Here is a 23,970-nt window from a genome sequence, read left to right as displayed (position 1 = left end):
GATGGGAGGGTGGGAGGTTGTACTTCAGAAACATTTGGGAGGGCCACAGGTTCCCTATATGTTTAAGAGAAACACACCTCTGACGGCAAGACGGAAAGCCAGGATTTGTCTAGCCATTCCTGAGGATGTCTTTGAGAAGTCATCAGAATGTGGTCAGCAATCTGACGAACCAAAAGGGCTGTCTCTTCAACTCCTGGTGCAAGAACCACCTAAAATGTTGTTATAAATTCACAACAGAGATTAAATAAAATGGAACAAAACAACAAGAATCCTTGGCAATTTAATGCCTAGGTTGATGCTGCACGTTAACAATGTCAGCCTAGATACAACATTAAGATAACCAAGACCTCAGTTATCAATTTTCCAGTAAGCTCTATACGCAGAGGTGCCTCATTAAAAATTTCTACCCCAGCTATATCGGGCAACAGCCTGAACTAAGAATTTACATTTGCTTTCGTTTCTTTTCCAAGTAGAACATCAGGAGCTTAATCAGGACTTTTAAAAACCCACGAAAAGTACTCATGCAGGTATCTGCTCACATACCTTGTCACTACTTAATTAGCATTATAGAATGAACAAATTAAAGGCAGGGACAGACACAAAAGGGAATGGCTTCTTGTATGAACAGGAAAGACCAAAGTTTCTTCTCATATATGAATTCAAATACATGTGTATTACTCTGTTCTAATTTGAATGGAGGGGGAAAATGAATTAACAGCTAAATCATGCTCAGATGTGGTCAAGCCCTATAGAGAAACTAGAGTTAGTAATTTAACAGTTTAATGTGCTCTGCAGTAACTAAAGCTAGGCATTAACATCATATTACACCTGTGTTATAGCAGCTACCCTGGTTCCCAGGACATTTGAGGATGCCCCTCAAAACCCCCATCATATCATAGAACACATGAGTGCTCTCTCTCTCTCTCTCTCTCTCTCTCTTTCTGTCTGGGGGATAAGGGGAGGATGACGGGGGGGGGGGGGGGGGAGAAGCAACCAGAGAAGATGGTGCCCATGGGGCCCTTTCTCAGAATTCCAAATGTGTTCAACAGCCCCCAAAACGTTGTTAATCCTTAATTCTTCTAGAGTAAATATAATAACCCTGCAACTTACATACATTTAACTCGTGTGCATTCAGTTTTACATGTATGGCAAAAAAAGGGGGGGCAGGTTCCAGGAAAAATATCTTCCCACCATTGTATCTAATATGTTTTGACTATATGCGATTTTGGCTTTAGCTGCGATCCCTGGAACATAACCCCCTAAGAAAGTTGCAGGTTTACTGTACTTCCATTAACAAAATAATGTGAACTTTGAGAAAGATTGAACAGAGACGTGATCTCTTCCTCATCATTATAGGCATACAGCAAGATATAAAGACAAAGACAAATATTATATTTATATATAATAAATCTCAATTTCAAAGTAATTATTTAGAGGGGGAAATCAGGAGGGGGGGCAGAGGGAGATGAAGAAAAACCTAGAGAATTTACATTAATAATGGATTGCTGAATTGTGATAACTGAGCTTGCTGACCTCTAGTGGTAACATGGCATTAGGTACTTCTGTTCAGACCACAGTGTTTTTTCCTCCTGTTGCATGCCAGAATTATTTGAAACTTATCATGTGCCAGCTACAATGGACAGAGCCTGGGCAGTGTAAACAAGCAATACTTGTGACAATAGATAGCAGAAGCTTGTGTGATATAAATTTGCCACAAGATTACTCAGTACAGTGATTTTAGACTGCTGGACTACTTGCACTTTGACATGCTTTTGAACTGCTAGATTGGCAAGAAGAATTGCCCTGTACCTTAACTTATTGAATGAGTATACCTTTGGACCGCATCTGCGCCTTCTTCCTGCACTTCTGCTTGTGTTTTGTAGCACACATTTGGGAATGTAGGGTATGACACAAGAAAATTCAATCTGCACTGGTGCCAACTGGCTATGTAAAAAAATGAGGAATCCAGCACTCGAGGAATCAGGTACTCTCATTCTAAGCCTTCAGCCCCACAAATGAGAACCAAATGATTGGGGTGGGGGAAGCCACGTGATGACATAAGAAACACAGCTTTATTTGAAAACATTGAAAACTGTGGCCACATTCACTTGTAACACAAAACTATGGTTTGCTTTAACTATAGTTTGTTGAACAAAGCAGGGTCAATCTTTGGAGTCTTGTTTCATCTAATGTTGGTTTCTGTTTGCTAATCACTTTTGCCGCATTTCTCTCTAGACAGGTGAGCATCTTGAGGCGGGGCACCAACACTAACCAGGATTATGCTTGCATAGTGGGTTTAGACGCAACAAGAAAACATGATTGGCACAAGCTGCAATTCATAAGCCAACTTCAAACAGTGGTTTTATATTCCAATTCGTTGATCACTAACAAGTCATAGTTAATTGGTGAGGATAGGTTTGGGTGTGCAAACAGACCATATCTTAGCATTTCATGCAAACCAGGTTACTATCAGATCCCACACATCCTCTGAGATTTCTTTACAAGCAGATATTAAAATCTAACCAATTTCCTATCTTTTGTCTGTGCATGAAGGACCAAATATTCTGCTAATGGAGTTTCATCAGCAACATTAACAAATATATTTTACAAAAACTACCTTTACGTCAAAGTCTTCCGACTTCTGTGCAAATGAAACCAAGGCTCCATAAATCAAGGTTAGGTGATGCAGAGTCTTTCCAGCTAGGCTATACCTAAATAAAGTAGTATTTCATTACACTTAGTCAATATCTGTGTTCAAAATCTATGAAATATTGAACATTAAGTTACCTGAACATTTGCTGTGGAAATGTGATAAAGTACACACAACATTAATATTCTTTAGATTGATCTCTTTTCATAAAATGTATATATTTGGCTTACACTGCATGCCAGAATTCTTTCCCTATGTATCCTTACTTTGTTCCAATATTTTTCCTTTTTGTGATATATGTATTTATTTAAAAACATTTATATACCACTTAATACCACTTAAATAAAATCTCTAAGTGGTGTACGGTCAAATATAGATTCACTGTTATTATTATTCTTAACCTATAGAAAGGATGCAATAAAAACTGAACAGGCAGAACAGGCAACTACATGGTACAGTAAAAAATAAAAAAGTTAAAAATGTAGGACACTTCAGTAACTGCAAAATTGACAAATGTATCCAACTACGTCTTACTCAGAGCAGGCCCACTGAAATTAGTCATGCCCACTGACTTCAATGGGTCAATTCCCATTAAAACTTAGTTGGATTCCATCCACGAGAATCAAAGCAAGATATCTCAGAATGGGTAGCATTCATACAACCCAGACTTCTCTCCATAACCTCACAAGGAAAGAGCATTTAAGGTAGCTATTTCTGTCTGATCTGAAGAAAGTCAGACTGCACCAGGAAAGTGAATGTGGATGCAGAAATGACCCTGTTCTCCTGTAAATAATTAGTGAGGAATAACATCTTTATAGTGACTGGCTAGGCTGCAGCATTTTTAAGAGGCCTGCACTTCTTAACGTGCTGCTATTCAGCTCCCGAACAGCAGCAGTCAAAACATTTTTGTTAAGGCATGTGCAGCAATCAGACCCATAATCAACAATTTTGTGGTGAGGGCAACTGAGGATACACAGGACTGGGATAAATAACTTAACCATAACATAGTTAAATATATTTAAGGATATTCCATTGTATGAGATATTAATAAAATAAACATTTTAGAGTAAGTGTCTAGTGTTTGCTGTATCAAAGTGTTTGCAGTCATTTGCCAGAATGCTGGAAGGTAGGAACAGGTATGTTTTAAACAACAGGTAGACTATTGTTTCCATACTGAACATTCAGGGGAAAGGTCTAGAGCAGGGACGTCCAACTGCCAAGAAACTGATCTACTCATGGGGGGATGGGACTGGCAGTGATCTACCCCTTTTGGGGAGGGTTCAGGTCAAAGTTGTTGAGCTTTTTATAGGGAGGACAATTCCATTTTGGAGGGGTTCAGGTCAAAGAGCTTTTTTAGGGAGGAAAGCCCCATTAAGAGCAAAATGTAAGATGAGTAAAAACTCCGTCTTCCATTCCAGCAGTTATGCAAAAATGGAGGGAGGGGGAGGGACCAGATGCTTTTAGGCCAACGCAAAGGGAAAGGAGCTGATTGACCTGTTGGACATCCCTGGTCTAGAGGATCTCCTCCATTACAGCTACAGCCTTGGCAGAAATATTGCAAATTTGAGCTTTCACTTCTTAAAAAAAAGATGGCATGCTTCTAAACCTCATGAACTAGGATCAAACAAAAGATATGAACTTACTCTGAATTTAATCTTTCTTGGGAGTAGAAAATAATCCAACAGGAGCTGTACTGGAGTGACAGCACCACAAGCCTTAACACAATGCTATCAGAAGATTTTTCATAACCAAGTTCTTCCATGTTCTGCAACAAAATAGGTATAAAGCAAGGAGCTGATTGTATATGCAAGACTATAGCTATCATCGAAAATGGTTGAAGCACAGGATTTCACTCCTAATTTTGAAAGCGAGTTTCACTTTCTATAAAACAGGGATAATTAAGCTAAGGTGTGTTTTGAGATTCGTATTACAGATGCCTATTACAGTGGTATGTCGGGTTAAGTACTTAATTCGTTCCGGAGGTCCGTTCTTAAGCTGAAACTGTTCTTGACCTGAAGCACCACTTTAGCTAATGAGGCCTCTTGCTGCCACCGTGCTGCCGGAGCACAATTTCTGTTCTTAACCTGAAGCAAAGTTCTTAACCCGAGGTAATATTTCTGGGTTAGTGGAGTCTGTAACCTGAAGCGTATGTAACCCGAGGTACCACTGTAAATCATAGCAGAATCAGTGAGTGTGCCTTAAATGTTTAAAATGTCATGAATCTCTTAAACTCTGCAACTAATTCATGCTGTATTAAAGTGTGGATTAGAAGAAAAAAAGAACCACCAATATGTTTGCTTCCACACGAGTATTACCATATTTTTCCGTGTATAAGACAATGGTTTTTTTTCCCTTTAAAAAATTAGGCAAAAATTGGGAGTCATCTTATACATGGATAAGTAAACAACTCAAGGGTAAGCTCCCCCTAGAAAAGCTCAACAGCTCAAGAAATACTGATTTCTTAATTTTGGGTTCAAAAAAATTGGGGGCGTCTTATACATGGGGGTGTCTTATACTTATTACCCCCCCATTTATCTGAGATTTGTAATTTTACAGGCTCAAAAGTCTGATTGACAACCTTCATTAATTCACTTTATAAAGTTTATGCCTTGAGAAACAATCACCCACTTGATCTAAAGCTGTGTTTGTGTACTCGCTTAATTGGCAGACCAGAGTGAGAACTTCTGAGCTCAAGCCCACCAACCAGGCTCCACCCCCTCGGCAGCCCATGATTGGGCAATTTAAACTTTAGCCTTGCTGGGCTATTCTGCCCTGTAATGTGGTCAGTGAGGGATTTTACAACTGTCGGCTGCTGGTATGTGATTCCCTGCTATGAGGGAAATGGAGGATAGCCTGTGAGGAGCTGCCAAGGCTGTCAACCCAGAGCAGGGTAAGTGGCCATCTCTGTACTCACTTATCCAGCAACAATTTTCACTGACTCAATAAGGTTCACTTCTGAGTAGATATGCACAGGATCATAGAGCAAAATACACAATAGATTTAGTAGGTATACAACAGAACAATCCCCTCTTGGCTAACAGATTATCAAGATTTACGTATTATTTGACATATTCTCATGTTAACTTATTACTACGTTGTGAAATGTCTTAGACCCCTTCAGTGTCCAGGACAGCATAAAACTTCGCATATACGCAAGGGGAAAATCTTTAAGTGCCACATATTTTACCTGAATAACGATAGCAGTGCATTCATCTACAGTCATCACGATGTAACGGTCCGTGCTTCCAAAGAACTGTAATGCCTCACAGCACTTCCTCTCAATAAATGTAATATTGTACCTGTACAGATTAGTCCCTGTTAGTAGACCAGCTGTGTACATTTCAGTAACCCAACTGAAGTACTTAAAATTGTGCTCTTCCTGCACTGAATGTCCCAGCATTATTTCTCATGGTAGTCTTTCTTTGCCCATATCATCCGGCTCTGCTAAATTTTAAGAGGACTTTCCTCACCTCTCCTGCACTGCACACCTCTGCCAGTTCATTGCTTGCTACTGAATTACCTTACAAAACGCTAGGGCATACAACCCCACCCCCCAACTGGAAGAAATTGTATTTTACTTGTATTTAATGGGGGGGGGGGGTAATCTAATTCACACTTCCCAAAACAATATTCAAACCAGACAACAGCCATCATCTGAAATGCATATTTGCCGAATTTTGCAATACAACCAACCTACGTGTTGCATATATTAAGGGGAAATGTGCATAAAAACACATATATTAGTGAAAATAACATACAAAAATGCATTATATTATTAGTAAAGGCTTGCAAAAATGTGTGTATTAGTGAAAAAATTGATAGGAAAATGTGCTTATTAGGATAAATTTGCAACAAAACGCTGGCAACGTTTTAAAATGCAAATTGCTGACGAATTGTGGAAAAGTGAATTTAGCCTTGGAAAAATGAGAAGCTGTGAGAAACCTAAATTGACAGATTACTTCATCCTCAACTGGCCGCATTTAATTGAGAATAGGTTGCAAGTGTTTATTAACATTCAATCCTTATTAACAGCCATAGAGAACAGGATGAGGAGGAATTGCAAGCTATTACAATGGAAACACAAAAAGAATGCAAGATGCTCACTACTTACTTGGATTCCAGTAACTGAAGGATTTCTGGGGTATTGAGAAGGCCCTCAGATGTCAGAAAAACATATGGAATTGGCAGTTCCAGGAGGACACACCCAAAATTATCTGGAGAAACCTCTTCTAAAGAATATTATTATTGATGTTATTAAAATATCTATTCCACCTTTCATTCAAAGATTTCAGTACAGTTCATAAAAACACAAGATAAAAGTAGTTAAAACAGAAAACAACAAATCAGTAACCCCCCCTCCCACAAACACATTTAAAATGCTTTAGAATATTAATCAGCCAAAGTCCTGGTTGAAGAGGAGCGTTATTGCCTGGCACCTAAAGATATATAATGGTGACGCCATAGATATGCACATGCTCATGCTGCTTTTAAGTGAACTGTGAGTCAGGCAGTCCTGGAATAAAATCTCCTCTCAATCTATATAAAGTGATTTTAGGCAAACTACAGTCTTTTAGAGGGACGCGGGTGGCGCTGTGGGTAAAACCTCAGTGCCTAGGACTTGCTGATCGTAAGGTCGGCGGTTCGAATCCCCGCGGCGGGGTGATCTCCCGTCGTTCGGTCCCAGCTCCTGCCCACCTAGCAGTTTGAAAGCACTCCTAAGTGCAAGTAGATAAATAGGTACTGCTTTATAGCGGGAAGGTAAACAGTGTTTCCGTGTGCGGCACTGGTGCTGGCTCACCAGTTGCAGCTTCATCACGCTGGCCACGTGACCCGGAAGTGTCTTTGGACGGTGCCAGCTCCCAGCCTCTTGAGCGAGATGAGCGTGCAACCCTAGAGTCGGTCACGACTGGCCCGTACGGGCAGGGGTACCTTTACCTTTACCTTTACAGTCATTCAGCTTCAGCTACCAACCTGTACTATGAATACTGACATACTTTACAAGGTTGCTGTAAGGATTACTGAAATAATGTATAAGGAAAAGATTAAGATTGCTATTTTTTTAAAACCCCATTGGAGTTTACTAGCACATAGCAATATATTTAAAAAATGCTATATTAACACTATATATTAGTTTTCCCATTAGATCAGAGCACAGCACTAGTTCTTTTCTGCCTTTACAGCTGTATAGCTGGGGGAGGAAACCCTGGGCACCATCTGATTTTATGCGACTTTCATTTCCGGGAGTCAATTTTATATAACCATTTGAAAAGATATTGGATCACTTTTTATGAAGCATGCCCAAACCTATTTGACTTTTATCATCTGTGTAGTATTTAAACATTCACTTACCGATTCCAAATGTTTCCAGAACAGTGGTTATGAAAGTTATGTAGGAAACATTCAGATTTTTGCAAATATCAAGCCAGCAGGATTTTTCTGAATAATTATACTCCACCACTAATGAAAAATGAGTCCAAGGGAAATCAGGTCCAATGTTCTGATTATATACAACCACACAAGAGGATCTTTCCAAACTGCAAACGAAGCAAAGACGGGGTAGTTTTAGGATGACTACCTTCAGTTACATCCTGCAAATCATTTCTGTAATAATTTCAAGATCCCAGTCTATTTTCTAATAATGAAGTATACTCACCTACTTATTACATCTTGGCTCTCTAGAAAAGTCCCTCTTTCCTCAGAATCTAAATACACAATTTTCAAGCCTGTTGGAAGACAGAGCTGCAAGTTGGTGACTCAAGTTAAAGGTTCATCTGAACCTGTGGAAATTGTCATACAGCCAATAATAACCAATAATAACATTTGTCAGGTTCCATCAGACAAGAGAGTGTGAAAAATACCAGCATATAGTAATGATATTTACTTTAATATTTATATAAATCTGCTGGGAAGTTCTCTGTTCTTTTTACATTTTGTGCACCAAGTTATTATCAATCTTTAAAGGGCAACTTCAGATGATCATCTGTTGTCTTAATGATATAAATGAGCTTTTGTTTTCCATACATTCAGCCCCTTGGTGTGAGACAGCAAACAAACAGGAAACTTTTCCATTTACAATACATAGTTTCTAATTTCCTCTGGACCAGGAAACTCTGGTTAGCAGCTTCTGAGCAAGTCTGGATATTAAGCCAACTTCAAACCATAGCTTAATATCCTGGTTCTTCTGAAGCTGAGAACTACAGTTTGCCACCTGGACAAAATAGAAAAGCTCGTGCAAAGGGGCTGTATTTCCTATGAAAAGTCTCATTCATATTTCATCCAAAGGCATCTGCCACAGACTTTTAACATTGTTGTGGTCCATGATAGTTTTACTGGTAATTTAAAGATTGGCCAATGTTGCCCTTAAAGGCTGCATTCTTTCATCCAAAGGCAGAAAGTATCATGCTGTAATGACTGTGAAGTGACCATCATCTGTATATCAGATTGCTTCCTAAAGACCATCTAATGTTTCTACAGCAACTCAGAGGTGCCTGCTCAATGGCTTTTGCTTGATTTGGAAAGATTTATTAATTGAACGTTGATAGCTGGTGGCTGGGACATGCTCCACAACGTGAGGTGAAGGCTGGAGAAAGTTGCAGAGATTCGAGGGAAACAAACATATCTAGGTCTGAGATTTTTAGTTAGGAAGACATTTGTGGGGCTTCAAGAGATGATCACACTTGCTTGTGGAGGAGCTGATGCAACTTTATATTCTAGTAGTCCTACCTGGCTCTCAATGCTCACTGTGCTTGTTTTTAAATAAACACCTATCATGAAATCACTGCAGGTGTCTCTATCTTGTTGAAAGGAAACTAAAACAGAGAAATCATCATTGCTCAGAGAACTACAGCATATATATAATAATAATATGGGAGTTTGAGATTCTGATCCAAGACTTTTGAATTGAAACATGCAAGCAAGCATGCATGCATGCAAACATTAGGGCATATACAGTTTCCAAGCAATATGAAAAATAACATTTACCTTGCACTGTACTGATGGTGTTGATTAGTACATCTGTTTCTTCATCAAAACCCATTCTAGTCACAATTACTACCTGGCACATCATAAAAAATAAAATAAAGTACTGTATGCATTTTAAAAACAACAACACAATGATCAGTCTGTATTTGATATTTAAAATATTTGACAATAATTTGAGAATCAGAATCAGAACTTTATTAGCAAAGCCAACAGGCCACAGCTATGCAAGAATTAAAAATAAAATAAACTGAGAATAAAAGGAGGATAGGAGCAAACAGAAGGAGGTCCGTCAGATGAACAAGTCTTTCACTCAGATGGTGGCCCTCAATTTCATAGCTCTCTCGATGTACCTCGCGACCTTCTCTGTTGTCTGACTATCCGTATCAGATAAGAGAAAAAACAGTATAATGTCCTGTGAGCGGCCAGGATTGGGGAGAATGAGTGGAGTAATAATCTCATTCCTTAGGTCTTTGTAAAGGGGGCAGGATAGGAGGACGTGGGACACTGTTTCCGTGTTACCATCTCTACATGGGCAGAGTCGTTTTTCAAATGGAGTCTTTTGGTAACGACCTTCGAGTACGGCAGAGGGAAGAACATCCCATCTAGCCAATGTAAAGGCACGTCTGTATTTTGGGATGGTTAATTTAAACAAATATGAAGCTGGAAAGTCAAAATGGGAAGGGTGATAGTAGGTATACCATGGGCACAGTTTCTTTAAGATAGTCAGGTTGTTTTGCCGTTCAATGTCTTTCAGGCGCTGGCCTATTAGACTCTTTGCTTTAATGAGGCCCATTGATAATAGGGATTGCGAATGCAGACCGCATGTAAGGAGTTTTTGATGCACAGTTTTGAACCACATGCTTTTATGAGGGTCTTGCATTACTAGAGGCAGTAGACCAGATGGATTTAAATTAAGACGAAGCCAATAGTTGAGTGTTCTTTGCCAGGTCTGAGTTTCTACAGATGGAAGGCAGGCCTCGAGTCGTAAAGCAGCGTTTGGAACACAGGAGGGGACGCCGAATATCTGCCTTAGGAATTTAGACTGAACAGTTTCAAGACTGGAGCAGTGGTTCCCCGTCCAGATTTGTGCCCCATACAGTAACTGCGCCAGAGGTTTTGCTTGGAAGACTTCAAAGGCTGCTGGGATGTATCTGCCCCCCTTCGTGTAGAAAAAGCGCGACAGCATCTTAATACTTTGAGCTGCTTTTTCTTTGGCATATTTTTGATGGGCATCCCAGGACCCGGTCGACTGGAAAACGATACCCAGATATTTGAAGGCTTTAACCTGTTCAATTATCTGGTCATCCATCCTCCAGCTGTACTGTCTGCATTTCCTTGCAAAAACCATGGTTTTGGTTTTCTGATAATTTATTGCCAGTTGCTCTCTCCTACAGTATGCTGAAAATTCACCTATGAGCCTATTTAAGCCTATTCTTGTTCGAGATAGGAGTATCGCATCATCAGCATACAAAAGCACGGATATTGATTTGTCAGCCAGTTTGGGGGCATGGAAGTCCGGAGATGACAAACAGTTGACCATATCATTGATGTAAAAGTTGAATAGAACTGGGGCCAGGATGCAACCTTGCTTGACCCCCTTGCTGACAGGAACTGGTCCTATAAGGTGGCCGTTTAACGAAGTTCTTACATGCAGCACCGTGTCTTTATATAAACAGCTGATCAGAAATAATAGTCTTTTGTCTATACTTGATGTGCTCAATTTGTCCCAGAGTCTTGCACGTGGAATTGAATCGAAGGCAGCCTTTAGATCAATAAAGGCTGCGTATAGCACCCCACGGGATTTTTTGGCATATTTGTCAATTAAATAGGCTAGGGTGAAGCAATGGTCTATAGTGGATCTGCCCTGCCTGAAACCCGCTTGCTCTTCCGCTAGAATAGCTTCGGTTTCCAGCCAGCTAGTTAGCTTAATATGAAGATGTTTGGCATATAGTTTGCTGGGTATAGGCAGAAGGCTGATTGGTCTATAGCTCGCCGGGTCTGGCATGGGTCCTTTTTTGTAGATTGGAATAACTATTGCCTCTGTCCAACCATCTGGAAGTAGACCCGTTGAGTCAATCCAAGAAAATAAAGAGGCCAGCAGGGGGGCCCACCAGCCCATATTGGACTTCAGAAGTTCGGCAGGGATGTAATCATTCCCTGGGGCCTTATTGTTCTTTAATTGTGCGATTAAGTTCTCAACTTCCTTTACAGTTACTGGTGGCCAATGAGGTAGATCCTCCAATTGGATGCATAGTTTGTAATGTTGGACTTCCTGGTCATAGAACAAAGATTGAAAATGGCGCAACCACTCCATTGGTTCCACTGTGCAGATGGAATTAGTGCGCTCCTGGTCCAGTAGACCAGATATGGTTCGCCAAAAGCAAGTAGTATCTTTCTCGTGCGATGCCTTAACCAAACTTTGCCATGCGGCTCGTTCAGCTTCCAACTTCTTTCTCCTTAATAATTGTTTGTAGGACCGTCTCAGATAAATATAAGCATTAAGTAGAATGGCAGTCCCTGATTTCCTATATCTCTGGTAGGCTGATCTCGTTTGTCTCCTTGTTTGCCTGCACTCCAAGTCAAACCAGCTAGCTCCGTTCTTTGCCCTCTTTGTAGCGGAGCTATGTATCGCTGTTGTTAAATTGGATTTCAGTCTTTCCATAAGTAATTTAAAGCGTTCCATAATCGCATCTACTGAATTGCCTGTCACAATAGCGGATCGAATAAGCTTTAACTCCGCTGACTGAAGGAGGAGGGTTAGATTTTCATTCAATATTGGGGACCATTTGAGTCTTTTGGGAGCAAGTATACCCAAATTTACAGAGGGTATATATTGTGGCTCGGCAATGGAATAGTCAAAAGGCCGACCTGCAAGCTCTAGGATTAGAGGTAGGTGGTCACTCAGAGTATTGTGGCCTACTTGGAACTTCCTTACAAAGCTGTGGGCAAATCTTGAAATTAGAATATAATCTATAACGCTTCCCCCTGCCTTGGAAAAATGAGTATATTCCCCGGGACGATCCCCCTCTATGTTGCCGTTTAATATCAGCAGTTCCCTCCGTCTGGCAGCCTGCACTAGGCAGAGACCTGAAAAATTACTTCTGCTATCTTTGGACAGTCGTGTCGCACCAATATCCGTCTGTTCTTCAGGGTCCATAAATAGGTTGAAGTGAGTGTATAGACTGATGTCATCTGTTCCTATACGAGCGTTAAAATCTCCACACACAATAGTCAGGGCAGACGGGTAAGTAGATTCAAGAGGTTCTAAAAACGCCTCTAGTTCAGCCCATGTAGCCTTGACAACGGGTTTTTTTTGGCCTGGGGGAATATAGACATTGACCAGCAAAAGGGTAGTTCTCTTGAGGCTAAGTAGGGCGGCTGTTGCTAAAGAATTGCAGCTGGGTAGGGCTGTTACAGAATGCGCCAGCTCCGTAGAAATAAAGCAAGCTAGGCCGCCACTAGATCTGCCGCCCTTTAGAGATGGAGAGGCAGGCAGGTAGTGGCAGTTATACCCATTGAGAAATATGGGGTCGTTCTGCCATGTCTCCTGAAAGAAGATGATGTCAAATTGCTTAAGGTAGCACATAAATTGTTGGTTATTTTTCTTGGCGTGCCAACCCGCAATGTTCCAAGACAGCACTTTTAGGCCCCGGGCCCTTCGGGGAGCTGGATCTATGTCACCACCACGTCCAGCAGTTCTTTGGTGTCTAAAAAAACACACCCATTGGCTCTTTTCGAGGATGACTGCTTGGAGAGAGTGTATTGATCCTCTCTTCTTGGTGAATTGGGGCTAGATTTTGGAGTTGGGGGGGAAGCTAATTCATTCGGAGACAGTTTAAGGTAGCTGTGCCAGGAGCTTTGAGATTTCACACATTGATTAGGTTTTACTTTATTGTACATCACAGGGGGCTCAGATTGTAATTCCACGTCTACACATTTGAAGGTGCCTCCCACTGTCTTCTTATCCACTAGACATTTGGGAGATATGGGCTGCACATAAGGGTCCTTCATTGTCTCACCTTGGTCATCCTTTTTTACTAGTCTGCTTCTAAGTAAATCAAGTCTTTTCAAGATCTCAGTTTGAGCTGGAGAATGCAGTGACCAGAAACGCTTTATCAGCGAGAGTTCTTCCTCCCAAGCGGAGTCCTCACTGTCACACGTGAGAGGCCAGGCGCCAGTTGGATGTGGGGCTTCCTTTTTTTCATTTGGTACTGTTTGATGGAGATGATCCTGCTGGAACTTATGCTTTCTATTTTGATGGTTTTGATGGTTGGTTTTTTCCCTTTTGTGAACTTCCATTCCTATGCCCTTGGGCCCCATCAGAGAGGTTAAAGGAGCTCTGTTTTCAAATGTTCTTAATAGGACTATTCTTTCTTTTTTGAATAGGTTTTTAGCTCTAAACATAAAACTGGCCAGATTGTGGTCTAAAAAAGTAATCAATGCTCGTACCGAGCAATCATCTTGATGTAAATACTCTATAGCGGCTATGTCAGTTGCTTTTACTACCCCCGGTAAAATGCCACTTATAATGGACAAGAAATGGTTTATACGGTCCGACCCTACATAGAATCTGGGCGGTTTGGGGTAATTAGCAAAGACGAGCTTTTGAGGGGTTAGGACTAAACTCCATTCTCTTTTGGGACACAACATCTGTCGAACTTGAGAGGAGTGGTTCCCCTTAATAGTTTGGGTCGCCAGCGCACCTCTGTCTGCAGATTCTGTGCTGGCCATAAGAGGACTCTGAGGCGGTATAACTGTAGATGGATTAGGTCCTTTGTCCCAGCTCGGAGTTAATTCTTCAAGACTTGGTTTAGATTCTTTTATGGATGTATTTACTTTACGTGTCTCATTGGTGGCACTCGAGTTAGATTTGTTTGTTCCACTTGTGGAGAGGGATGGGAGAAGGTTAAAGAGCTTCTGCCAATATTTTTTACAAGTACAGTGAGTTGTCTTAGGCCGCCTTAGGTTTTTCATATTTTTGCTTCTCTTCGTCTTACGCTCAGCTTTTTTCCTCCGGGGTTTGGTGGACAATGGTGGATCCGGGCTGGCTAGGGGATTTGTAATCTGGTCTGAAGCGCTCACATGTTGTTTGAAATTATCCACTAGAGTCAGGAGGAGCCCGTTTGTTATTGCTAAAAATTTTTTGACGTTAAGGAGATCCGTAGAGATCTGGCGTATCTGCTCCCGAAGATAATCACCTCGCGTTTCTGTTCCATTGTCATTGGCTTTCAACCAATAGGTTGAAAGGTTACTTCCAAGTTCCCGCGATGGCAAATGCGGATTAGCATCAGGTGTGTTGGCTGTATTAGCCTTTGTAGCATTCTCTGCTATGGCAAGTTCTTGGGCCAGATTTGTTGAATAGTTTGTCCTCTTGTTGTTTGTTTGCAAGTCCTTTAGCTGTGTTGACCAATCCAGCACTGTGGGTGGCAAAGGCATAGCTACATCTAGAATACTCTCCTTCTGAGTTCTCCTGCCCGAGTCTTCTTGGGGAAAGTAGCTGATAATTTTACTTTGTCTCTCTCGGCGCTCCATCGGGCTCTGTGGTGAGTTAGGCAAAATTCCTTGGTCCTTGTATTTTTTCCTAGTGAGGACCATAGTGGATATATGAGTATATATGGGTATATGGTAGAGGGTGCTTACTTGTCGGCGATTTATCTTTTGTTCTAAGCTGGAGTAAATAATAGCAGAGATGCCGGTTTGTGGAAGTTACCTCCTAAACCTCTCCAACCTCACCAACTTGCTAATTTCTCCAGCAATTTACATCGGGGCTTGTGAGGTGTCAGTCATTTAAGATGTTAGAAAATATTGCTGGTCCTAGGCTTTCATACTATAACTCCTTTCTTTCTCCCTCATTCAGCAGCCTCACGACGTAACCAGTAAAGTAGCTAGGCAGTATAACAAAGAGAAAAGCCCCCTTGGAATGATTATCGAGTTAAACTTGCCTTATGTTTCTTGGGGTTGTAGCTGCTTCAGTTCCTTCCTTTTTTTTTTTTAGATGAAAAGCTCGGCGTCCTTCCAGAGGAGTAGCTGGCCTCCCCGTCTGTTAATTACCGTCTTGAGTTTTTTCCTTTCCAGTGACGGGGGATCCCTTCCATAATTTGAGATAGTGGTAGATATTTTCAGGACTTGAGGATTAATCACAAGAAGCAAGAGTAATTTAGATTAAATGCAAAAGTAGATTAATGGATGTAGAAAAAATAAGAAGCAAGGCAATGGAAAAACTAGTATTTGTAGATGCTCAGTCCTAGCCTTTGCTCAGCAGACTACCCCTATTTCTCCAACACTTTGACAGGTGGGTGAACTTTCCTTCCCTGGCAATTCACGCTATGCTATAAATTCTGTATAATAATTCCAGTCTTGGTTTTCACCAGATATGCCAGCTTTGGATATTATTTACCTTATTCTGATCATTCATATTACTCTGCACCCATTTGGACATTTGATGATGTAGTTCTTTTATCTTGGGATTGACTTCTTGCTTCTGCATGGAAATCTGCACAATCTCCAACAATCTACAAATATTATCCAGCCTGGAGTCCAGGAAGTCCTTATATCTATCTTTTGCGTTGAACAAATATCCTATTTAAAATTAATTACATCAATCACATGCTTTACAAAATCATCATCAACAACAGTACTGTAACAAACTAGTAGTTTGTTTCTTTTTATTGTCCAATACGAAACAATCACAAAGCAACCGTCAAGTTTAACATTGAAACAACAACACCAAAAGAAAAATATATAGCACAGAAACAGCCCTAAGCATAATAAGTATATTCCCTCAAACCATATAAATACTTGATTCATTTGGAGGTGACATACACTGTAATGCTGTAAAAATAAACCAAAAATACAATGTATGCATCTGCCACAGACTTTTAACATTGTTGTGGTCCATGATAGTTTTACTGGTAATTTAAAGATTGGCCAATGTTGCCCTTAAAGGCTGCATTCTGTAATGCTGAACCAGCCACCCTCACCCAAATCTTCCAGACTCAACATATATTAACTCTTCCCTTTCAACCTTTAGAAATATTTTGGAGGAGGGAAATGTACCATGCTGGGGGAAAATGTAGTACTTCTGTGACGAGTAACAGCCTAATTCATGCTCTGATGAAATGAATATGATACTGAAACGTACTTAGAAGAAGATACAGGGCTAGCTCTGCAAAGGATATGCTAGGCCCCTCCCTCATTAGAACTGGGAAAGAAGACAGCCTCAGGGGAAAGTCCCGGAAAGCTTCAGAGCAAAGTCCTAAACTTATTGCCAAAACTTATTGGACACCCAGAGCTTCACCAGGTCTCTAGGTGTTGCAGTGAAGATGAGGACCTCACATTATCGCTCACCCATCCAATACAGTTCTCAGCAGATTGTCCTTGCTATCTTTGGACAAGGAGTGATGCTTTTTCGGGAGATTGAGCGGCTGTAGCCATTGCCTTTTTTCTCCAACTAGAAGCCCTGCTCCCCTAAGTGCTCCTTTCTCTCCTTCCCCGTGGTGGCTCCCTTTTATCCCCTCCTGCACAGCAAGCAAAGAGGAGTTGAGCAGTAATTGGCAAGGCAATCACAGTTTCAGGGCACTTCCCAGCTGGTTGTGCCTCCTTGCTGCCTGCTGGATTAGGCCACAGATCCATGCAAAAGACAAATTCCAGATAGCTAGATTTCTACTCCCAATAACAGGAAACTAGACTTCCACCACCTATATAATTTTTCCATGATACCATTAACAAACAAATAAAAAAGAATTTACATTCAATACATTTTCACAATATTTACATGTTTAAAAAAGTGAGGAATTGGAACAACAATGAAGAACTGAATTCTCATACAGATCTGTCAACAAAATGATATAAAATATGAATGGATTTTTACAACGTCACTAGTGCCTCTACGATCTACAGTAGTGTTCAGGTATTTTCATGCTGTGTTTTATTAAAATTACAAAGGATTTTTATTTTTATTTTTTTATATTATTATTATTATTATTATTATTATTATTATTATTATTATATAAAACTAACCTAATGCAGTGTTCAAGTTACATGTTAATAGCAGGTCTCGAACTGTTACCAGTAAATGAAGAGCAACAGCATGTTTGAATACTGCAATCTCTCTCCCCTCTTTGATACCTATTAAAAAGGCACAGAAATGTACAGTTTACATAGGAGTGTTCCCATAAATATTAGAATTATTTGGTAAATGTGGGAATAGCATTTCTTATCATTTTTTAATGACAGAGCTCTATATGGGGGGCATTTAAGGCCCTTAGATTGCTTCCACACTAGAGCTCTTTAGTGCTACTGAGTCATTACAATACATTTCTGCAGTTGGAAAAAGTATTAAAATGGTGGTTCCACATGGCATTTCATATACAGCCACATCCCCCTATATTCTCCATACTAATATTCCACAGCCTGTCACTACTGGCATCATACAAGGCCCCGTTTTCCCGTGTTCCTGGCCGGTTTATTGCCCTCTTCCTCCTTGCCCCTTTCTTTTACAGTGGTTTCTCTTTCTTGGCAACAGACACATTAACTAACTTATTCCTATTCACTTAGGGCACTGAATTGCCCCTTTCATTAGTCAGTTCCTACTCAATGGGTAAGAGCTTTCATTACTTGCTTCCTCCTTACATTTAGAGTAATTGTATCTTTTTTAGTATTATTGCAATTGCAATATTTCTATAATACTTTTAAAAACAACAACAATGAACTGCTACATGACTGCAATTGTCTTAAAAATGACTCCAGATCTGGTGAAAAAGACAATACAGAAAACACTAGATTGCTGCAGTTTAGCAGCAACATCATTTGGATTCTCTCTAAAAGCCAAGTGAACAAATGATGTCCGTTCTGAAGAAAGAGGCTATTACAGCATCCTTGGAAATTTCAATTCAGTTCCTAATACCATGAATTAAAATGATTGTGTGTAGAAGATTCTCAGAAAGAAACCCCGAATAATAGTTGCCAGGACAATTACCCCGTCTGCTAAGCTATAAACTATTACCTTTATCCCTGAGTAATACAAATAACCCTGCTAATGTCATAAACAATGCATGAATCTGTCCTTACCAGTCACACCTTGTTTAAAAGTATCACTGATTACTTTCTCCTGCTGTTTTAAAAAATATCTGGTGGTGTCAAAATTAAGGGTGCGAAATTTCCATTTAGGCACGCCAAAACTCACAAGCTCTTTTAAAACTGGTGTCACTGCAGCTTCAAGGATATGATATGCTTGAAATTGACTCTCTGGAGAAAACAAACCCCGCACAAAAAACTTCAGGTTGGCAGCACGTTTAAATAATGTACAGTCCGATGAGAATGCAAAATGTTTTAACAGCCCTCAATACAGAATTCAAATCACAGACTTTTTAAATTTTCTAATGTTGTATTTAGTGAATATGGTATTTTCCAAATAAGCCTTTTGTTGTAGATAAACACTAGGTGGCATCATTGTTACCTTCTTAGAGAACAAATGTAGAACATTCTACAGTAGAAATATTTTGCTTCAGTTTTATCTTTATCTATTATCTTTGTGCCAGGACTGCCAAAGTTTACTTTGCATCCTCAGATGCAGACACTTTAGACACATGCAGATATTACAGGCTCTATGTCAAAACCAACCCATTAGGCAAAGGGAAGCTGCCCCCTCAGGCAGGGGATTGTGGGAATAGGAGAGCACCAGTAGTGTTGGAGGACAGAGCTATTGGTGCCACATAGCCAACCGCAAGTCTTCTTAAGTGAGCCCGTTGCCTGCATGTGTACTGTGCTGCTGCCAGTGTTGAAGTAAGATGCAACTTCTAGTCTGATGGGCTTCATGTAGGTGGCACGAGGGGCACACCATCTTGTCCTTTGCCTCAAGCAGCAAAATGTCATAGGTTGGACATGCTACATGTAAGCAAAGGGCTTATCCACACCTCTATGGGCTTTCTATGTCCACACGGCCATCTTCTTTTAACTCATAAAAATGGCAATTCTACCTTCTACAAGCTTTTCTCTCTCTTAAGTCTTTCACAACATCACCATCATGACACCTTTTGACTGTCTAATAAAATATGCACATACGAGCACCAGCTTCCTAGCATTAATCAGCACAAGCAATTACGGTGCTTCATAAATGTGAATTATATACTAGTGTGGCAATGGTTTTCAGTCTTTCTACGTTCTGGGAACCATTTCTATGCTGATTTTTTTCTGCTAAGTAGCTTGCACAGTATTTTCCTGGAGCTCACCTGGATTTCAAAGGCGGAATTGATGTCCGGGGAGATTTCCAAAAGGTGGCGCTTCCTAAAAAAAGCTCAACAACTTCCTGATATATAGCAACCCTACTGAGCAGAATACACCCAAGTATGTATCTAAAGACTGGTAGTGATGAGCAAGCTACCTTTCATGGAAGCTTAACTTGCCAGTGTTGATCTTCTAATTCTTTGGAACACTGGAAACCACAACATAAATACCACCCATAAAAGAATCTTTTAACTGCCAGGTGTCTTAAAATATTCAGTACCTGATGCTTTAATCTGAATGGAAACTATTTCTTCATTTTCCTTTGTTTGCTTTTCCATAGGAACTGCTTCGTTAAGGGTAAGAGGACTGATATTGTTTTCCAGTGTTGGGCTCTTCTCCTTAGCATCCAGAACTTAAGAATTACAACAACAGGGGAAAAAACCCCACAAGTGTTATAGGACAAGCTAGAGGACAATTCAATCCCTTACCTTGAATACTTTACTATTTCACATTCAGGAATTGAGCAAAAAGGCAAACCCCCCCCCCCCCACACACCTCATGTTAAAATCATACTGTAATCTCTGAACAGCCTACTCTTGGAGAACACTTCCAGGTGCAGTTGTCAGGTGAACTGATTCAAAATACCTTAAATCTGGAAAGCCACATGGGGGCTATGATGAATCCCAGACTGATCTATGCTAATCCAACGGGCAGGCTACAAGAACAGACTAGATCTCGCTCAGCAAGTTCCCCAAGCACTATATATAGTAGGACACCTATCATGTAAGGAAGGTTTTAACATCTTAAAGGTAAAGGTACCCCTGACCGTTAGGTCCAGTCATGGACGACTCTGGGGTTGTGGCACTCATCTCGCTCTATAGGCCAAGGGAGCTGGCGTTTGTCTGCAGACAGCTTCCAGGTCATGTGGCCAGCATGACTAAGCCACTTCTGGCGAACCAGAGCAGCACACGGAAACGCCATTTACCTTCCTGCCGGAGCGGTACCTATTTATCTACTTGCACTTGACATGCTTTCGAACTGCTAGGTGGGCAGGAGCTGGGACTAAACAACGGGAGCTCACCTGGTCGCGGGGATTCAAACCGCCGACCTTCTGATCGGCAAGCCCTAGGCTCTGTGATTTAGACCACAGCACCACTCGTGTCCCTGTCTTTAACATCTTAAGATGCCCTAAAACATTTATACAATGGCAACAATCAATATGCAGATGTTGCTTCAGCTTGAGCTTGCTAGATGGTAATGCAGTAACCAAGTACAGATGTTCCACTCTGGTATGCATAGAACAGAGGTCATCACTTCCTGTGACTCTGCATTTAATGTTTTAAAAATCAGGAAAACAAAATAATGAAAGTGCAATACGGTAATTGATTCTGAATGTTAACAGATCTTAATTAAAATGGCATATGTGCACACATACTTAGCTAATCCCACTTTCAAACTAGGTCACAAAGAGGTAGTTAGCATTTTGTGAGCAATCTCCCTTTACACTTTTATATACACTCATTTATCTTATCATCTAGGCAGGACAACACCTAATAACAGGGATTAGTCTATGCCAGTGTTATTTGTTAGGGTGTTTCAGAGAAGGCTCCACAGGGCAGAGTAGGATGGATATGGCATTGCACCAGAGCCTTTTGATGCAAAGGAAAAACAGGATTAGTGCAACTCTATGCTGTCATAATGCCTTGCCTACTCTCCTTGCGGCTTGCAATGACACAGTAAGAGATCTTATGATCCAGCTCAAGTTCTGCACTCACTACTCTGTGGAATCAACTGTTACAAATTCCTGTAAAGCATGCGCTGTCACAACCGGTGCATCATGCCCAATGCACTTATTAGCCAGTCCACTCCAGTCATATGATAAGGTTATTAGCTGGGCTAATCACTGAAGTTGTGATTAATGGGAATTAAGTGTGGTGAGGAGGAGATCAATGGAGAAATTTCAGGCTTGGATCAGAATAATCTGAATGGGAATGCACACCCTACCTGCTGCTGAGGGCAGGATTGACTCTGCCATTAGACTAAGTGAGGCAGGCTGCTTCAGGCAGCAGATTCTTGCAAAGCATTAAAGGGAAGCAAATGGTAAGTTATTAAAGGTGAAAGGCCTTATTCATTAATTATTATTATTCATTAAGTGCTTTTCCACAAGATCCAGTCAGAACAGCATGACTGTGCCCAACAACGACAGATATAGGGCAGAGAGTGCATTGCACCCCTTTCAAAAAAGTATTATTTTAAGACACTTTCATACTGGAAGTGACGTGTGACCCACATTTAGGTGATCAGATGTGATAATCACATGCACAGCTTTTTCATTTGGTGTGCATGCCACTGAAAGTTGTGGTTGGTTGTGGTTTCCCAACACAGAGCAAGAAGTCGTACAGGATAATATTAGAATAACTCTCATGGCTACCAGCCTGCCCCCACACCCTAAAAGAATCCCAGAAATTGTAGTTTTGCTGGGGTACTGAGAATTCTGTTAGAGACCCCTAGTTCCCTTGCCCCCAAATAGAACTAGAGCTTGAAGGGTTTCCTCTGGCGAGGGAATGGCTGCTTAGGCCTGTAGGGTAGATAGGCCCTAAGTGGTATCTGCCTCCAATTACTGTATGTCTCTTTCTGAATATGCTGGCTTACACAGGCTATACCCAGATGTAGCTTTATTAGATAAAGGAGCAAGGGGGCACTGATGCTTAACTTTGCTAAGTTTGAATAAATAAAAATATTTTTAAAACTTGGAGGGGGAAAATGTAATTATTTTGGATTAGAAAGCTCAATTTTTACAGTGGCTTTTCAACCCAGGGCAACATTTTTTGGGAAAAGTGGAGCTAAAGTTAAAATAGAGAGTGTATGCTATGCAAAAATGCAATCCTTTCCAACTCAGAAGTACACCTCAGATAAGTGGCTATAGGATTGCTGCTTAATTCTTTCTTCTTCTGTAGAAATAGACTAACTTCTCAGTTGATGGAAAATATGTAAAGCCTAGAATTATGGCAAGTATGGCTTCTGTGAAAGAGCACTTTGGGTGCAATCCTATGCTACTTGGAAGGGCATCCCAGAGGTCACAGAACAGGTCAGATCTGCCCATCGGACAGAGAAAGAGCATTAGCATCAGAGAAGGTTGGGAGTCTCCCTCTCCCATTGGGACAGGTTGTCTGACCCTCTAGCCCAACCCAAATTAGATCTCTGACATCAGAAAGGCCCCAAAGGGAAAATGCCAGGAGGAGTCAGGCATCCTAAAGTCGCTGGGTCTTTCGTCATGTTCCCAAGGCAGGTGAAAATTTAGAAACACTTCTGAGTGTGTCTAAGTTTGCCCCTCAGGCTTTTTTTCCCTTGGAAACAATGGTAAGGAAAGCTGTTTAAAAGTATTTTTGAATTCCAGAAACCAGTGGAGGAACATTCTCCCCACCTAATTTTGCTCTGCCATCAGAGCTTTGCAAGGTGTTGAATGAGGTGATTAAACCACCTTGGTTCCCCCTCCAGCCCAAAACCTTCGGATCACTGCCTTAAGCTACCTTCTGCTTGAATATCCACATTGTTTGGTTCCTCGTTTTGCATGATCATATGTTGAGACCTCAGCATGATAAAGTTGCTCAAAAGGTCAAAATCATCTCTACATTTCCTAGGCAGATCAAATCCATCAGGCATGTTATTTCCTAATGCATTCTTTGCGTCAGTAGATGCCTCCTTGTAACTGACAAGTTGGACTTGATCATTTTCTTCTTCTGGGTTTCTAAAATGCCCTGGTTTTCTTGTCTCAGTCTGCGGTTTCATTTTTCTGATTTTCTCAGTAGGTGCACTGTTGTCACCTACAGTAGATGTTGTGTGCTGTAAATCGACACCTGATGCAGGCTCCAAGAGCATTGGAAGAAGTCTCTCTTTCTTTTGAGGAGACAAACAAGAACCTTTTGTTCCACTACAATCAGGGACACTAGAAGACTCCATTCTATTGTTAGCAAAGGAACTTGTCTCTTCAAGGCATTCTAAAAAGAAGAATATATATATATATATAAAGGTTTTCTCTGTGTTTCCCATATTTTGTATCTGTAACTCTATTCAGATGTTCATTCAACTGTGCTTCAACAACCAATGTAGGCACG

The 23,970-nt window shown here is 40.8% G+C and overlaps 1 protein-coding gene across 11 annotated transcripts in view; it reads right to left on the bottom strand.

The window, feature by feature from the left end:
* Positions 1-23,970, bottom strand: part of SHOC1 (shortage in chiasmata 1) — a 255,104-nt gene that overhangs the window by 6,202 nt on the left and 224,932 nt on the right. For 8 of the 11 annotated variants that reach the window (XM_083419290.1, XM_083419288.1, XM_083419292.1 and 5 more), the window contains 13 exons: positions 23,386-23,853; positions 20,136-20,267; positions 18,701-18,877; positions 17,651-17,758; positions 16,029-16,210; positions 9,632-9,704; positions 8,304-8,373; positions 8,000-8,184; positions 6,762-6,879; positions 5,838-5,949; positions 4,294-4,415; positions 2,618-2,711; positions 78-209 (listed from right to left, as the gene is read on the bottom strand). In XM_083419290.1, the coding sequence (XP_083275416.1) occupies positions 78-209; positions 2,618-2,711; positions 4,294-4,415; positions 5,838-5,949; positions 6,762-6,879; positions 8,000-8,184; positions 8,304-8,373; positions 9,632-9,704; positions 16,029-16,210; positions 17,651-17,758; positions 18,701-18,877; positions 20,136-20,267; positions 23,386-23,853 (1,973 nt within the window). The remainder of the gene's footprint in view (positions 1-77; positions 210-2,617; positions 2,712-4,293; positions 4,416-5,837; positions 5,950-6,761; positions 6,880-7,999; positions 8,185-8,303; positions 8,374-9,631; positions 9,705-16,028; positions 16,211-17,650; positions 17,759-18,700; positions 18,878-20,135; positions 20,268-23,385; positions 23,854-23,970) is intronic. The other 3 variants (XM_083419295.1, XM_083419294.1, XM_083419291.1) reach the window with 2 other exon arrangements.

The sequence above is a fragment of the Podarcis tiliguerta genome (genome assembly GCF_965153285.1).
Source record: "Podarcis tiliguerta genome assembly, chromosome: 17".
In the NCBI taxonomy this organism is placed as follows: domain Eukaryota; kingdom Metazoa; phylum Chordata; class Lepidosauria; order Squamata; family Lacertidae; genus Podarcis; species Podarcis tiliguerta.
Note: the sequence above shows the minus strand (reverse complement) of the source record. Positions and strands in the feature narration are given on the sequence as shown.